At 31.3% G+C, this 15,166-nt stretch overlaps 2 protein-coding genes across 2 annotated transcripts; one reads left to right on the top strand and one right to left on the bottom strand.

Annotated features, from left to right (window-relative positions):
* Nucleotides 1-412: 412 nt before the first annotated feature.
* Nucleotides 413-4,862, bottom strand: LOC139522292 (uncharacterized). Its single transcript, XM_071315837.1, has 7 exons — nucleotides 4,805-4,862; nucleotides 4,609-4,670; nucleotides 3,404-3,556; nucleotides 1,881-1,970; nucleotides 1,308-1,467; nucleotides 878-901; nucleotides 413-535 (listed from the first exon to the last, which is right to left on the bottom strand). The coding sequence occupies exons 2-7, from the start codon at nucleotides 4,660-4,662 to the stop codon at nucleotides 462-464; spliced, it is 555 nt and encodes a 184-aa protein (XP_071171938.1). The 5' UTR covers nucleotides 4,663-4,670; nucleotides 4,805-4,862; the 3' UTR covers nucleotides 413-461.
* A 2,303-nt stretch (nucleotides 4,863-7,165) lies between these two features.
* On the top strand, nucleotides 7,166-11,465 carry LOC139522293 (uncharacterized). The gene is made up of 7 exons (XM_071315839.1): nucleotides 7,166-7,269; nucleotides 7,405-7,473; nucleotides 8,182-8,334; nucleotides 8,629-8,718; nucleotides 9,109-9,268; nucleotides 10,969-10,992; nucleotides 11,334-11,465. Exons 2-7 carry the CDS (start codon nucleotides 7,420-7,422, stop codon nucleotides 11,402-11,404), a joined length of 552 nt encoding a protein of 183 aa, XP_071171940.1. The 5' UTR covers nucleotides 7,166-7,269; nucleotides 7,405-7,419; the 3' UTR covers nucleotides 11,405-11,465.
* The last annotated feature ends 3,701 nt before the right edge of the window (nucleotides 11,466-15,166 follow it).

Raw genomic sequence — 15,166 nt, 5'->3', positions numbered from 1 at the left:
TTTATTTTTTTATTCAACAACAGTATTGCTCGCTGTTAACTGAAGGCAGACTTCAGCATTTAGTTTGCAGCGTTTTGATTGATTTATTTTTTTGGTTTTTTTTGTGTTTTTTTTTTGGAGTGTCTTACTTATGTTTTTAAGTCATTTAAAACAAAATCATTCCATGTAGCTATAACCATATTTTTTTGTTCTGGGTTAAGGAGTAAGGCCATCGATTATCCTGTATATTCAGGCATCTTTAAGGATATCGTACTATTATCCGATGATTGGCCTCGAACGTGTAAGGTTATATTTAATCGATACGACTAAACAAACTATGTGTATGGAAGTCAAAATTGCAACAATATTTCTTATTCAATATAGTAGCATTTGACTTTATAGAGACAGTGTTTAAAAGAAGACAGTAACACAGTTTTGATTCTTATTTCGTTTATCTAAAATTAAACCTAACACATCGTTGGTTATTTTCCTAAAGCAGAATCTAAGGCTGCGGTATTGACAAAACAAGTTGAAATTACACACCACATGTAGGACACTGAAAAAGATTACAAGTCATAAAAAAATTGTATTTTGTTATCATATTATCAAATAAATATATTTGAAAATATCACATGTAGTCAATATATTAAACATGAAGAAAAAAATAAAATAAAAAGGATATATATAAAACTGAATACAGAAACAGTATATATACTGTGCATAGTTCGAAACACGTGCACTTGTTTTTTACTGATTGTATCCGAGTTCATTAAATGACTTTTAGAGAAGGAGGAAGTTAAACATGTTAAATGTTGGTAATGTCTATATAGTTATATAAAATAATACACAAAATGTAACAGCAGTTTGCTATGTTCTATTTTATGTAAATTAAACTTACTACTAGATCCAGCATCATCTGCATCTAAAATAAGATGTTTTTTGATTATTTACGCCCAAGTAAATTTACTATGAGAGAAAAGATAAAACGGCAGATGTAGTCCTTTTATTGTTCTGTACACTTGTCAATAAAGTATGTTCTTTCTTTTAACTTAAAGTTATGTAAAATTTGTAGTTGTGGAAGTTTTTTTTAGTTTGCATTCATATTGATTTTATTGCGACGCATATATTTTCTCAGCATTTTAACCAGATAATTAATGCAACAGAAACGAAAAAGTGATTGAAAGCTAAATGTTTCTATTAAAGCGATTTCGGTTGCAAACGAAGCAATTATCATGGTGAAGAAAAAATTATAAAAAGTTAAAACATATCTAATATTAAAACGAATTAAAAAAAACTACGCGTTTGAGAAATAGGTAACATAAAAGTACCTCGTCGCTGTTTATTTCCAGGGGTGATATCAGCGTATAGTGATGTGTAATCTTTACAAAATGCTGCTACTTTTGGTCCAGCTAATGTTTTAACGTCGTCATACGTCAATTTCCTGGGTACTAAACTTAGGATATGATCATGAACCTCAGTGGTAATACCCTGTGTTATTATGTTTATAAATGAGTTTTAAGTTAATTTCTATAAAAATCAAAGCATGTCATGAACATATTGATATAAAGTAAATACTTTAAGGCTTACGTGTATTATTTTGGATATCATTGTAATACTCATATAGTATTATCTCTTTAAATATGCTCAACTGTCTTTATGAATCTACGAAAAATCTTTGCCGCATAACAACCGTAAAGATTATCATCGTTTTTTGTTTTATTTGTACATCTCATCTGGTCAATCATTTATCTTGTTTTTCTAATTTCGTATATTTTAGTAAATCATTTACCTTTTTTTCTAATTTCATCTAATTTGTATGCGTATGTTTAAATCAATTCAAATCAATAAGATTTATAACAACATATAAAAACTCCGAGGTTGCAATACAAATAAAAACTTACGACTCTGTATTGCTTGTCTGTTCCCATTGGTACTGGAGATTTCGTTATAACACAAGTCTGTTTGTTAATATCTTTAAGTGCGCCATAACCCTGTAAATGACCACTAGTATTGTAATTATATAGGGAAAACGGTACTAATACATTTTCCCAGCACTAGGTTGGCCTTTTGTGTACCCAAGGCAGGTGAAGGAAGTCAAATTAGTAGGGCTGTGATTGGATGTAAGCGTCAATTTATTTGTTTATTTATTTATGAATAACTGCAGTGTGTATATTTACCATATACATTTTGAAACCTATTGAAATATTTTCTAGAGAATTATTCGAAAAGACTTCCAAAATTTGATCAATTTGGTGCAAAATGACAGTGGGCATGAATAACATAAACCAGCTCCGTTGAAAGTTGGTCATGATACTATTTGGCTTTCATTTTTAAAACAGAATAATAAAGTACTAACACCACATATAACTGTTTTATCCAGGTTTTTGTCATAAAAAGTGGTAAATTCAGAAAATGTTAATATTGTCGCCTATGGCAGAATAAATAGTACTGTTTTCCCTATACTGAAGATAGCAAGGGAATCAAAGTCCATCAGACGTCAATTCTTTTATTTTATTTTGAAGCTTTTGATTAGTACATTTGTTTTTTATCACAAAGAATAGAAATTTGAATAGGCGATTAAGGTAGGAGTGATTTCTCATTTAATGACAGAAGACTAGTGGGTTTTTTTTCTCTCCTAAGGGAAGAAGGAATCACTTAATACTAGTATGTGTATTGGGTTTTTTTTCGGAACAATATACACAACCATTATAGTAAAGGAACAACTACGAAATATTAATCCATACTAAAAAATATTTTATCTGCTACATAAATCGTGGGAGACCTCCTTGCATTAGTAGCATTTTACCAACACATGTCTTGTTTTAGTCGCAATGACTACATAAGTTAGCCGCCTACCAAACCAATAATAATAACAAAAACAACAACAACAACCATAAGAATTGGTTAATCTATATATATAATAGGCTATTTGCCAATTCCCGTAATTGACACTGTAATTATAGATCCCTATTTTTGTTGTCTCCCTTTATGAGGGACATTATTTTTTATTTACAATGGAGAGCTAGCAGAAAGAGAAAATTTACCTGTGCGTAATGTGAGTAATCTATAAGGTTTTCTAATCTTTGAATAACATTAATTTGTTGTTTAGTTAAATACTTTTGACATCAGAAGTTATTTTTCATGAAAAATTAGTTAAACCGCCGATACATCACATTCAATTCATCATGCTTTGCGTTGGCGAATGCCAATTTTGTTCGGTATGGAACCAGTCTACGATTGACAAAGGGAATTAATTTGTTTAAAAGTGTGTAATAACAGAATCAAATCGGTAATTGGCAAATGGACTATTGAATTCTGCTTTTTCTCAATTCCAACGAATAAAATAATTATCGTCACTATCTTTTTTTGGGGCTATAATTTTTTAATAAAGACTGTTTCAGTAAATCTCTTAAACCATACTTACGGTCATATAATCGTGGAAATTAACTGTTTGGATGCCATTCTTGTATTTAGATACATCCCCAACTATAGCCAGGACAGTTTTGTCCTCAGAGTCATGTATCACATCCATAGCCACTGTGTGTCCTTGGTGATCAATTTCTATTAAATGGTTGACCTGGGATAATAAGGGATAAATATTTCGTTTAAAAACGCTGATATTCCGTGAAATAAGTTAGTAACCAATTGAAAAATGATGTCATATATGTGTGTGAATTTTGAAAACATGTTTCAAATGTAGCCACATGAAAGAACAACATAAATTGGTTTGTTATTTTGTAAATTGTACCTAGTTTTGTTTGGAAATTAGCGTAAGTCAATAATAATTCCTCAAAATATCAAAATATCAAAAATGTAATTTGAATTTTAATTTGTAATATAAGAACTAAAATGTTTTGTTCATAACAATAACTTTTTTTATGCAACTAGAATAAAACATTCAAGGGAAAAAATAAAGAAAAGCATTTAAATTTATGCACATTTTATCAAAAAACTTTTGTAATGAAATATTTTGAATATTTTACAAGATAATAACTTTTTGAGCAATTTTAATTTCTAAATGGGTTTTTTTTTTCTAGAGAAATAGTAATTGCTGTTGAAGAGACCAATTAGTATTTTTCCGTTGATTTTTTTTTTTGGGTTTTGCATATGTATTAACCGCGGAATTGTCCTACGGATATCGCTGACGGCAAAAGGGTGGTTAATGGTTATTGTGCCACGGTTCCAAATATCGTGGCGAACACTGACGATGTTTATACTGATAATTATGAGAATTCTGCTACAATAGCCACTAGTAGCAATGTCCAACCTACTATTATGAGTTAGTCCCAAATGATGTCAAATTCTTGCTTTTGTGTATTACTATATTCAAAAATTAGGGGAAATGTTACAATAAATTGTATCAGTAACTGAAAATAAATATATAAGAAATGTGATCAATCATTTTAGATTTTACCTGTTGTGGTTAATTAAATAGTTATAATTGAACGTTTTTCTCTTTTCTATAGAGCTTTAATATGTGATAAATAGACTATATTTACTCTAGTATCCTCTCTCGACCAATATCGGCCTCCGATTGATATGTGAATCTCGTGAAAATACCAGGGCAAATATGGAAAAGGGCATGTAATAATCTATGATTGTTTCAAATACGGAAAACTATTTACTCACTTCTGGGACAGCTCCAACACTAACAAGCAATAATACAACTAATCCAAGTATCATGGTTTTGTCTACAAGAGATAAAAACAAAATAATATATTACAGCATAAACGTCGTCAAAATGATATTTTGTTTATGGTGCTGGTCTTTCCGTAATACTAGTGTGAATATATGTCAAAATAAATCATTCGTATGCTGTACTTACAGTTAAAAGCTCAATAATAAATGATTATAATCTTTAGAATTGCTATTTGAATTTATAGGAAAATTACCAAAATTAAATACGTCATATTAAAGTGAGTAATTGCAACATTGATAACCTTTCCAATTTTTCGTCGTGGCAGTATTCAATTTCAACATCAGATGTTGCTTTATAATTTACGCAATACCAGGAACTGTTCATTTTTAAGGGAATTTGAAAAATTAATTTACACTTTCTGTTATTCATTTTTAGTCCAGTAAACATTTTAGTACAAATTGACATCTATATCTTAAATTGCTGATTAAATTGTAATGGAAAGAAATTATATTTATTTGTTCATTTGTCACGTTTTAGGTCTTGTGTTTAATGGAACCTCAAAGTATGCATATTTGTTGAAACAAAAAACAGTTTCCCTGAGTTCAGTATTTTTGTGATTTTACTTTATACCATATATGTTCTTGTAATACAGGTATTACAAAGGTTGAAAAATATAAATTTCCGTGGACTTTGGCCGTCCATGTGGCTGTTCAGAACTTAAACGCAGCCAGGTCTATTCGGAAAGAAGACGGTAAATATCGTGCATCGTGTAGGTTGAATGCCAAGCTTTTTACTGGTAGCACAAACCCTCTTCCTGGCAGTCCAAATTTCCCAATATTCATACCAGTCGATATACCTTTCAGAATCTATAAATTGTGTTAAGACGTAAAACAAGCAACAAAAATCAATGATGTTCTTTATAAGGTTGTATGAAATAGAATGTGTTTTACGCATGTGACTAAATATGTATGGCTTTATATTTGAAACGTAGGAATTAATCCGGACTAAAAGAATTCATACTCATTTTCTAAACTAATCCTTTATTTTGCAACGGGCAATTTACAAAAGTGTTTTTTTATAGAAAAATCCACGTCAGTGCCTTAGCACTGATGACTGATTTGATGATACCATAAAAGACTAACATCCCATCAGTAGTGATTTCACGTCGATATAAATTTTATCTAAAAATGCCACGACTTTTATGTATTAAGATAACCCTTGACAATGAGTAAGAGCGAAATATTCGAAATTTATTCAATAAAGCATATTTTATCTTTAGCATCGGTTCTAGATTCTAGATTTTTTAATGGCGCTCGAATTAAAACTTTCTATGTTGCATGTGTTGCTGGTGTTAGCTAGAACTATGTTTGGTATGATTAAATGTATTGGATTTTTGTCACATTTGTTGGACATATTTGATATCAAATTGTAACACTAATGGTACAAAACGATCAATAACAGCTGGTCAGGGTTTATTTATAAAAAGTTGTAACCTTCAAAGAAATTTTCTTGGAATACAATATGGAATTAGATTTGATTGTCTGAATTAAGCTTAAAGCTGAAAATCTATAAAGTTAAAAATGTACATAGTTTGAATTTAGGCAGAGGTATATATCATATCTACCAAAGATATGATAACAAAAAACAACCATCAAATATAAATATAATAAGTAAATTACTGAGGTGTTTATGCATACGTCTATTAAAAGTGTTTCCATGGCTTTTCTTTGAAGTATAGATTTTATTTAGAAAGACTGGGTTTTTACTTTTCAATCTGTATTTCGTTGGTGTAGATAAAAGCAACAGTAGTATCCGCTGCTTAAAAGTCAAAGACAGATTGAGAGAGAAAAAAATCATGGTTACAAATCAAAACCGAGGGAAAAACATTTCTATAAGAGGAAAACAAAGGAACAAGAGGAACACTGAAGTTATATTTGAAATAAACCTCATTAAAAGAACATGCATTATAGATTATTGATCGCTTAACGCCCATCGGCAAATATATCGCGCATATTTAGCACGATAACAAATAAACAACTTATATATATTGATTATGCATAAAAGATATTATGCTGGAAAGCGGCATGCATTTAGCTTGCAAGAGGCCTCCTTCGCAATCATCAGAGAGTTGTTGAAAGGGTTTTTTTTACGTTCTGAGAGCATAGCACTTCCCCTATTGGAACAGAAGTTCAGTGATGTTCTATATTGCCTTGTTACGCTCTTTGCCACGTTCACTATTTTTGACAATTATGTCTCATTCCTTTACTTTGGAACTTTGATCCACCCTAGCCATGACCCTTTTTAGTACATATCTGGTCTATAATCATAAGCGGTGAAAAAGTTTCCTCATTCCATCAAATATCTCTGAAGATTTAAGTTAAAACAATTACTGATTAAAATCGATTTAGGCAAATGAGAAATAATTTATCAATTCTCACTAAAACAACTGATTTCTAAAATTAAACAATTCCAGTATTGAGTTTCATATTATACTGTAACACCTGACGCCGAAAAGAACTGCCACGACGAAAGTTCACGGAATTGTGTCCAATGTTGCAATTATATGACGTATTTTATAATGTTAATATAAATTTAAATGCATGCAATGTTCATTCCAAAGATTATAATCATTCAGCGCTGATAATTTAAATGTAAGTACAAAAATTAGTATCATTCATTTTGACATGTATATATCTTCACAATAATAAAACGGAAACGCCATAACACTGGTTATCTAGTGTCGTTTATACTGTTATAAAAATATTTTTGAAATGATCTTTTTTAAGCTCAAAACCAAGACCATGATTATTGGATTAGTCACATTGTTGCTTGTGAGTGTGGGAGCAAGCCCTGAAGTGAGTAAATAGTTTACCGTATTTTTTAACATTAATTTTATATACTTTTGAACTAAATAAAAGCGGCAATTCCTTTGAGATAAAAAAAAACCAGTGGCAATAATTTTGAACTAAATAATAGCGGCAATACTTTGGAATTACATAATAGCGACAATACGTTTGAACTTAATAACAGCAACAATAGTTTTGAACTAGGTAACAGTAGAAAACACTTTTCGGAATATATTTTTTTAAGAAAAATGCTCTAAATATATATTTCTTAAACATTTTAAACAAGAACATATATGCACCTGAGATCACCCCCAGTTTTTGGCGGGGTTCGTGTTGCTTAGTCTTTAGTTTTCTATGGTGTGTCGTGTGTACTATTATTTTTATGTTTGTCTTTTTCTTTTTTAGCCATAGCGTTGTCAGTTTATTTTCGAACTATGAGTTTGAATGTCCCTTTGGTATTTTTCGCTCCTTTGTTAGATAAGATGTTTCAACCGGTCTGACAATTAAACAAACATCCTATAATGGTTCACGTTAAGAAGTTGTGTCTTGGATGGAGAACTGTCTCATTGTCACTTATACCACATATTCTCATATCTAGTTTTGAAATGTCACAACCTTTGAACATGATCCCCTGTACAGTGTTAAAAGTTCTAACAGTATTTTATCAATTAGCAGATTTTGTTACCAGTGGTTTAAGTATTTTAACTTTTTGCACAGGTTAACCACTTAGTAGAAATTGATCATCAAGGATTCACAGTATCTATGGATGTGATACATGACTCTAGGGCCAAAACTGTCCTGGCTATTGTTGGGGATGTTTCTAAATACAAGAATGGCATCCAAACAGTTAATTTCCACGATTATAATACAGTATGTATAGGTATAGAAAAATTAAAGGAACAGTTATTTAATGAAAAGTATTTTCTTATCAAACCTTATGATAAAGACTGTGTTTTTTCAAATATATAGCATTACTCAGAATGCTTTACTATCTCAAACAGTGAATTGTCAATGGAATGTTATGTCTTTTTATTATTTTACTGTTTTAGAAAATAAAAACAAAATCCCTTACTCTGACAACTTAATGATTTGTTGAATTGTGTTAACAAAAGACAGCATTTAGTAATGTAAAATTCATTGAACGATTCTGCTGGCCTTTCACAGGGTTATGGTGCACTTAAAGACATTAACAAACAGACATGTGTTATAACAAAATCTCCAGTACCAATGGGAACTGACAAGCAATACAGAGTCGTAAGTTTTTATTTGAAATTCAACGTCGCAGCTGTTAGTTTTATTCTTTTTAATCTTATGTATTTGAAGTGTCATAAACATATAAAACATACTGATATTAAAAATTAGAGGGAAACTGCAAAGGGTTTTAAAATACGATGCACAAATATAACCAACACTGATACCAATCTAAAACAATTGATAGATAGCTATAATTAAAATATAATAGTAATCATCATTTTGTTAGATTCATCAAGAAGTTGAAAATTTTGAAAAAAATGATAATATATGATTCTTCACAATATTCACAAAACTTTTAAACAGTTACCTTAACGAATTGTACAAAATCAATGCATGTATTTCATCCTGTGGTTTATGTTCTCATATGTTATAATTATAATTATAACACAGGGTATAACCACTGAGGTTCATGATCACGTCCTCAATTTAGTACCTAGAAAATTGACGTATGACGACGTTAAAACGTTAGCTGGACCAAAAGTAGCGACGTTTTGTAAAGATTACACATCACTATATGCTGACATCACCAAAGCCAACAAACAGAAGAGAGGTAAGTTCTATGAACTTTAAATTGGCGATCCCACAGTTATAAACCATGCTGGTCAATTTTGATAATTATGATATTTATAAACGCTCTTGTTAGATAATTTTTACTTCATTTAGATAATGTTTCTTTTTTATTCTTCAAACGATATGTTTACACAAATACTTTAATTTCAAAGCTCCTTGTCCGTTCTGTTGCATTATTTATCTGGTTACCCTGCTGATAAAATAAATGAGTAGCATTAACGATCATAAAACTGACAACGAGAAAAGTTTAAAGCAACTTTATTCACGGCATTATTTTGTTTATACACAGTTCTGGTTTAGACGAAAACATTGTTAGAAAATACTAATAGTAACACCAGTACAAACACAATTCCATTATAATATTCTTGGCGTAGTATAAGAGGGACGAAAGATACAAGAGGGAAAGTCAAACTCATAGATTGAAAATAAAATGACATCGCCATGGCTAAAAATAAAAAGACAGACAGCTAAAATATAGTACAGAAGACAAAACATTGAAAACTACAGACTAAGCAATACGAACCCCACTAAAACCTGGGGTGAATTCAGGTGCTCCGGAAGGGTAAGCAGATGCTGCCCCACACGTGGCACCCGTCTAGTAAAAGTAATACTATTTCAAACTCAATCCCAATTTGATAGTATTGTACATGTCCATAAAACCAATCTTTCCATCTATCGTAATATAAACGTCACTTAAAAATACGTCACCTTTTGGGGCGTTGGTCCATTGTATAACGTGCAGTTTACACTTCGTCTGTGGTGTCCTATTGTGCTGTCGTCAATGCATGGGAGGTGTCCGTTGATGTCTGCGGTTTATATGTTGTAATGCACTATTATATCATTTATTTCTTTTTTCTGTGCTGAGTGTTCTTGTTTGTTTATACCGTATTCCTGTGACTTAGTGTTGTCATTTTAGCGGTATTTGGTAACATTATAGGATTAAACGCCTTTTTAAAGGAATTTATTGGTGTATAAACTGGACCAATTCACTCACAAACATATCATAAAAGTCCTTCGGTTTAATCCTTATCATTCTTTAAAAATTGAGATGGGAAATATATTTTCCCACACTTTTTTTAACGATTAACATGCAGTGAAAATAAATTTTGTAACGTCGGTGTTATTATCGCCGTCATCTTGTTTACATTGCTTACGAAAAGAAGTTCGGTCCATGTCGTCTATCGAAAATAACCAACGTCAAGATCAACTACCGGAAGTTCTTTCGACCAATCATATCAACGTATTCCCTAATATGCAAATCCTATCAGAAGTGTTGCTATATGTATTATAAGCCGGGGTTTGACTATCCACAAAACCAGTTTCAATCAACTATTTGTTTTTTTAAATCTCCTGTATCAAGTCAAGAATATGACAGGTGTTATCTGAAGTCCATGTCTATGTATGTTGGCGATCGTTTTGTTGCAGTTAAGTGTTTCTGTTGTTCCATTGTTTTCCTCCAATAGGTGATAGGTTTTCATTGGTTTTACTTCCTTACCTGGACATGTTATTCTTTAATCGAGTAACTACTTATAAACAGCGGTATACTTATAAACAGCGGCCTTTATTTGAAATTACACCCAATATTACAAAAAACTATATCTGGCAGGTTTTTTTGTTTTTGATGTTCAATATTGCCGGACTGTAATTTGTTACAATTAACAATTATTTTTTTTATCTTAGATGCAGACGATGCTGGATCTAGTAGTAAGTTTAACTTCAAACTCAATTTGATAGTTCATATGTCAAAATAAGTATTCGAAGATTTAATGAAAACCACTATTTTAATTATTGATTTAACATATTTTATGCAAATGTATACCCATGAACGTATGTTCAACGTCCAGTATCTCAAAACGTTATGTAAAAGTTCTTGGAAAATAAAATCTATAAATTTATAAAAAGTATTTATTTCATAAAATCCATAATATATTATTTTTCTTTTCTCTTTTCGTCAATTTATTTATTGACTAAATATCCGGTATCATATATGCAATTATGTGATAATGAACGTTCTATATTTTTAATGGATTACACCTTTTTTTTAGTGTCCTATATGTGGTGTGTCATTTCCAGATGTATAGTCAATACCTCAGCTTTCGATACTGCAATGGGATAATAAATGACAACGTTGACGTTTCAGGAACAGTTAAAAAATAAACAATAAAAAATCAACATTTTCTTCCGTACTTTGTTATTCATATCCCTTGGATTCAAATGTTTTATGCTAAAGCAGTCCTGAACAAAAGGGGGCGAAAGATGCAAGCGGGATATTCAAACTCATAGATTAAAAATAAACTGACAAACAGACAAATAATAGTACAGAAGACACATCACAGAAAAATAAAGACTAAGCAACACGAACCCCACCAAAAACTGGCGCTGATATCAAGAGCTCTGGGAGGGTAAGAAGATCCTGCTCCGCATGTGGATAAGTCCAGAAAATCGATGAGGAAGCATGAAATTAATAAAGTGTTTTTGTACAAGATAAATGATTGCCATTTTGAATTCCTGCGCGATATGTTAATTATTGTGTGAATTTGATAAATCCCTTTACATTTGTCGTCAATCTTATTGTAATAGAACTTCTTAAAAATGAAATAAAATGCTATAAACTAAAGATTGGTTCATTTAATATTCGTGAATACTTAAGAAGAAAATAAACTTGCTTTTAGCAAATAAACTAATCATAGATATCAGGTTTGGAATTTTGTATTTGCGCCAGACGCGTGTTTTGTCTCATCAGTGACGCTCGAATATAAAAAGTTAATAAAAAAGGTCAAACAAATTACGAACTTAAAGAGCATTGAGGACCAATTATTCCTAAACATTTTGCCAAATACAGCTAAGGTAATATATTCCTGAGATACAAAAGCCTTATTAAATCCTATCGTTTTTACAATAAATGATTATTGCTTCATTGTACCTATTTCTGTATTGTCTTATATATGCCGTTTAAAGTTCTGCTTATGGTAATAGGGATGCGTTTTGTTTCTATCGTTAGCCAGTAACGTCACGATCAAGTTAAAGTTTATGGTTGAGGAAATTAGGACAGTTGGGGTCACATCAACATTAAACAAAGTACAGATATACTTTCAAAGATTTCACTACTGTGTTATTTTTTTTTAAATCGATTAGTTCACCCGGATTGTGTCTGAATTAACTGGCCCTAAAAACAATATAACAAGCAAATTTGGGATGTGATATCCCTTTTTTAATCGGAATTATACAGGCACAACGAAATCTGATTATCTTTGAGAGAGTTTTGTAAAGGTTTTAACTGATTTGTGGTAACAAAATCCCTGACTTAAAAATCTACATGGTATACATAAATTACGTTCATTGAAACCAAAAATGCGACTACAGACAAAGCCATAATAACATAGAGGCCAAAGAGTTATGACCGTCCAAAAGAGGGGAAATTAACATCGTTAACAAGAAATCGTCTCTTTTGTCGTAAGTTTTTACATAGAGTTACCCGTGTGAAACTGAAATATTCAAATCTAGAAAAGAACAATTACTCCTATCTGCATAAGATTTGTTTAATGAAAGTTGAGTATACCTGCAGTAAAATTTGAAAATGCTCGATTGTTTAAAGTAAAAATCTTAACAAGGTAACAGTAAGTGTTTTTGAATGTGTTAGTTAAAAGTAAAGATGTATCACAAAAATACTGAACTCCAAGGCAAATTCAAAAAAGGAGAGGTACATAAAATTTAAAAAAAAATCAAACGTTATCAATCAACGAAAGAAGTGAAAAACAATCGATTTTTTCAAAGAAATTTGTACTGATCCTTACTGTGTTGTTCCTTAAACTGTTATCATTGGACGAGAATTGTGAAATAATTGTATGAATTTCGAGATTGCATTTTAGTTACGTAAGCGCGTCACTGTTGGGTTTTTTTAAATCGTATGGTGTCCGTCGTTGATAAAATATGTTCGTTGTTGTTCTGTAGTTTGCATTTTGTGTCGATATTATATTATTTGTTTGTGCGTTTCTCTGAGATGAATGTTTTAGGGTGTCTTTGTGCTATATTTCTGTCACGTAGTGTTGTCATTTCAGTGATATTTCTTAACATTGTCATAAAGCGGAGGGTTTGGCTAGCCATTAAATCAGTGTCATCCCACCTTTTTTTCTTATAATGTCCTGTACTAAATAAAGGCAACAGTAGTATACCGCTGTTCAAAACTCATAAATCCATGGACAAAAAAAATCGGGGTAACAAACTAATACTGAGGGAAACGCATTAAATATAAGAGGAGAACAACGACACAACATTAAAATGTAACACACACAGAAACGGACTAAGCAATAGACAAAATCCTATGAGAATAACAAATATAACATCAAAACCAAATACATGAATTTTGGATAGATAAGTACCGTGACACGTATATAAGTCGAAAATAAACTGACAACGCCATGGCTAAAAATGAAAAAAACAAACAGGCAATCAATAGTACACATGACACAACGTAGAAAACTAAAGAATAAGCAACACGAACCCCGTTGAACACCAGCTTACTACTGTTGCCTTTTTTTCATAACTATAAAGGAACAAGTCTGATATTAAAGGGGTGAGAGTGGTTCAAACGAAATACCTGTTGCCATTCTATAATATGTTTTATTGAAACGTAAAAAGGTGATTTCATGGAAAAAAATATACCCGACTATCTTAAACACAGCCAAAGAAGTTTCAAGAAAACATCGAAGCAACTATAAAATGAGAGAAAGACTGTTCATGTCATTTCATCCGGACAAATGTAACATCCTTAGAGTTGCAACAAAGAAAAGATAAATACATTTATATTACGACATGCATGGACTCAAAATGAGTAAAGGAAAGAGCTTATCAAACTATAGTTATACCAAAATTAGAATACTGCTGCACAGTTTGGGATCCACACAATCTCAGAAAATATATATAAAGATTGGAACAAGTACAAAGAAGTACTGTGACCATAATATACTTGCAACAGATATCACAATACCAGTAGTGTATCTGAAATGCTAGACAATCTTAAGGCAAACCTTAAAAGAACGCAGGTTTAAAACAAATCGACTCCAAATGTTCTCCAAAGTCATCCACAATAAAATTGCAAACCATTGCAAGATAAAATAATTTTAAAAAAAACCAGTCTAAAATAAGATCTACGGGCCATCAATAAACATACAGTCAGACCACTTTGAAAATGTATCAAAGACGGTTTTAAATTTTCATTCTTCAGCTAAACAATCAAAGATTGGAACAAATTACCACCGGATATCCCAAACCAAACCTCTGAACTCACTAATGAAGTCCTCCTTGAAAACATTCTCTCACAGGTCCAAATTGAATGGATGTGCCTGTTGTTATACGCCCGTCAAAATTTTGACGGGACGTATTATGGTATACAAATGTCCGGTGTCCGTCCGTCTGTCCATCTGTCTGTCCGTCTGTCCGTCTGTCTGTCCGGCGTAAACATGTCGCACCGTAACTTGAGAACGACTTATCCAAATTTCATGAAACTTAACATAGTTGTTTCTTATGATGGTCAAATGATCTGTATACTTTTTGGTGAAAATAGGATTAAAACTTTTTGAGTTACGGCACTTTGTAACTAAAACAGGGGTGTGTTTTTTTCACATGTCGCACCGTATCTCAAAAAAGATTCTTAATTATGGCTTAAAACTTTAAACACTTCTTAGTTATATTAATCTTAATATCTGTATACTTTTTGGTGATGATTCAAAATTTTATTTTTGAGTTATTGAGTATTTTGTAAAAAAAGGGGGAGGGGTTTTTTACATGTCGCACCATATCTCAAAAACGATTTATGATTATTGCTTAAAACTTTACACATGTCTTTGTTATATTAATCTGAAGATCTGTATACTTTTTG

Source organism: Mytilus edulis, chromosome 5 (genome assembly GCF_963676685.1).
Source record: "Mytilus edulis chromosome 5, xbMytEdul2.2, whole genome shotgun sequence".
NCBI lineage: Eukaryota > Metazoa > Mollusca > Bivalvia > Mytilida > Mytilidae > Mytilus > Mytilus edulis.
The sequence above is the reverse complement of the archived record's forward strand: the minus strand, read 5'-3'. Positions and strand labels throughout refer to the sequence as shown.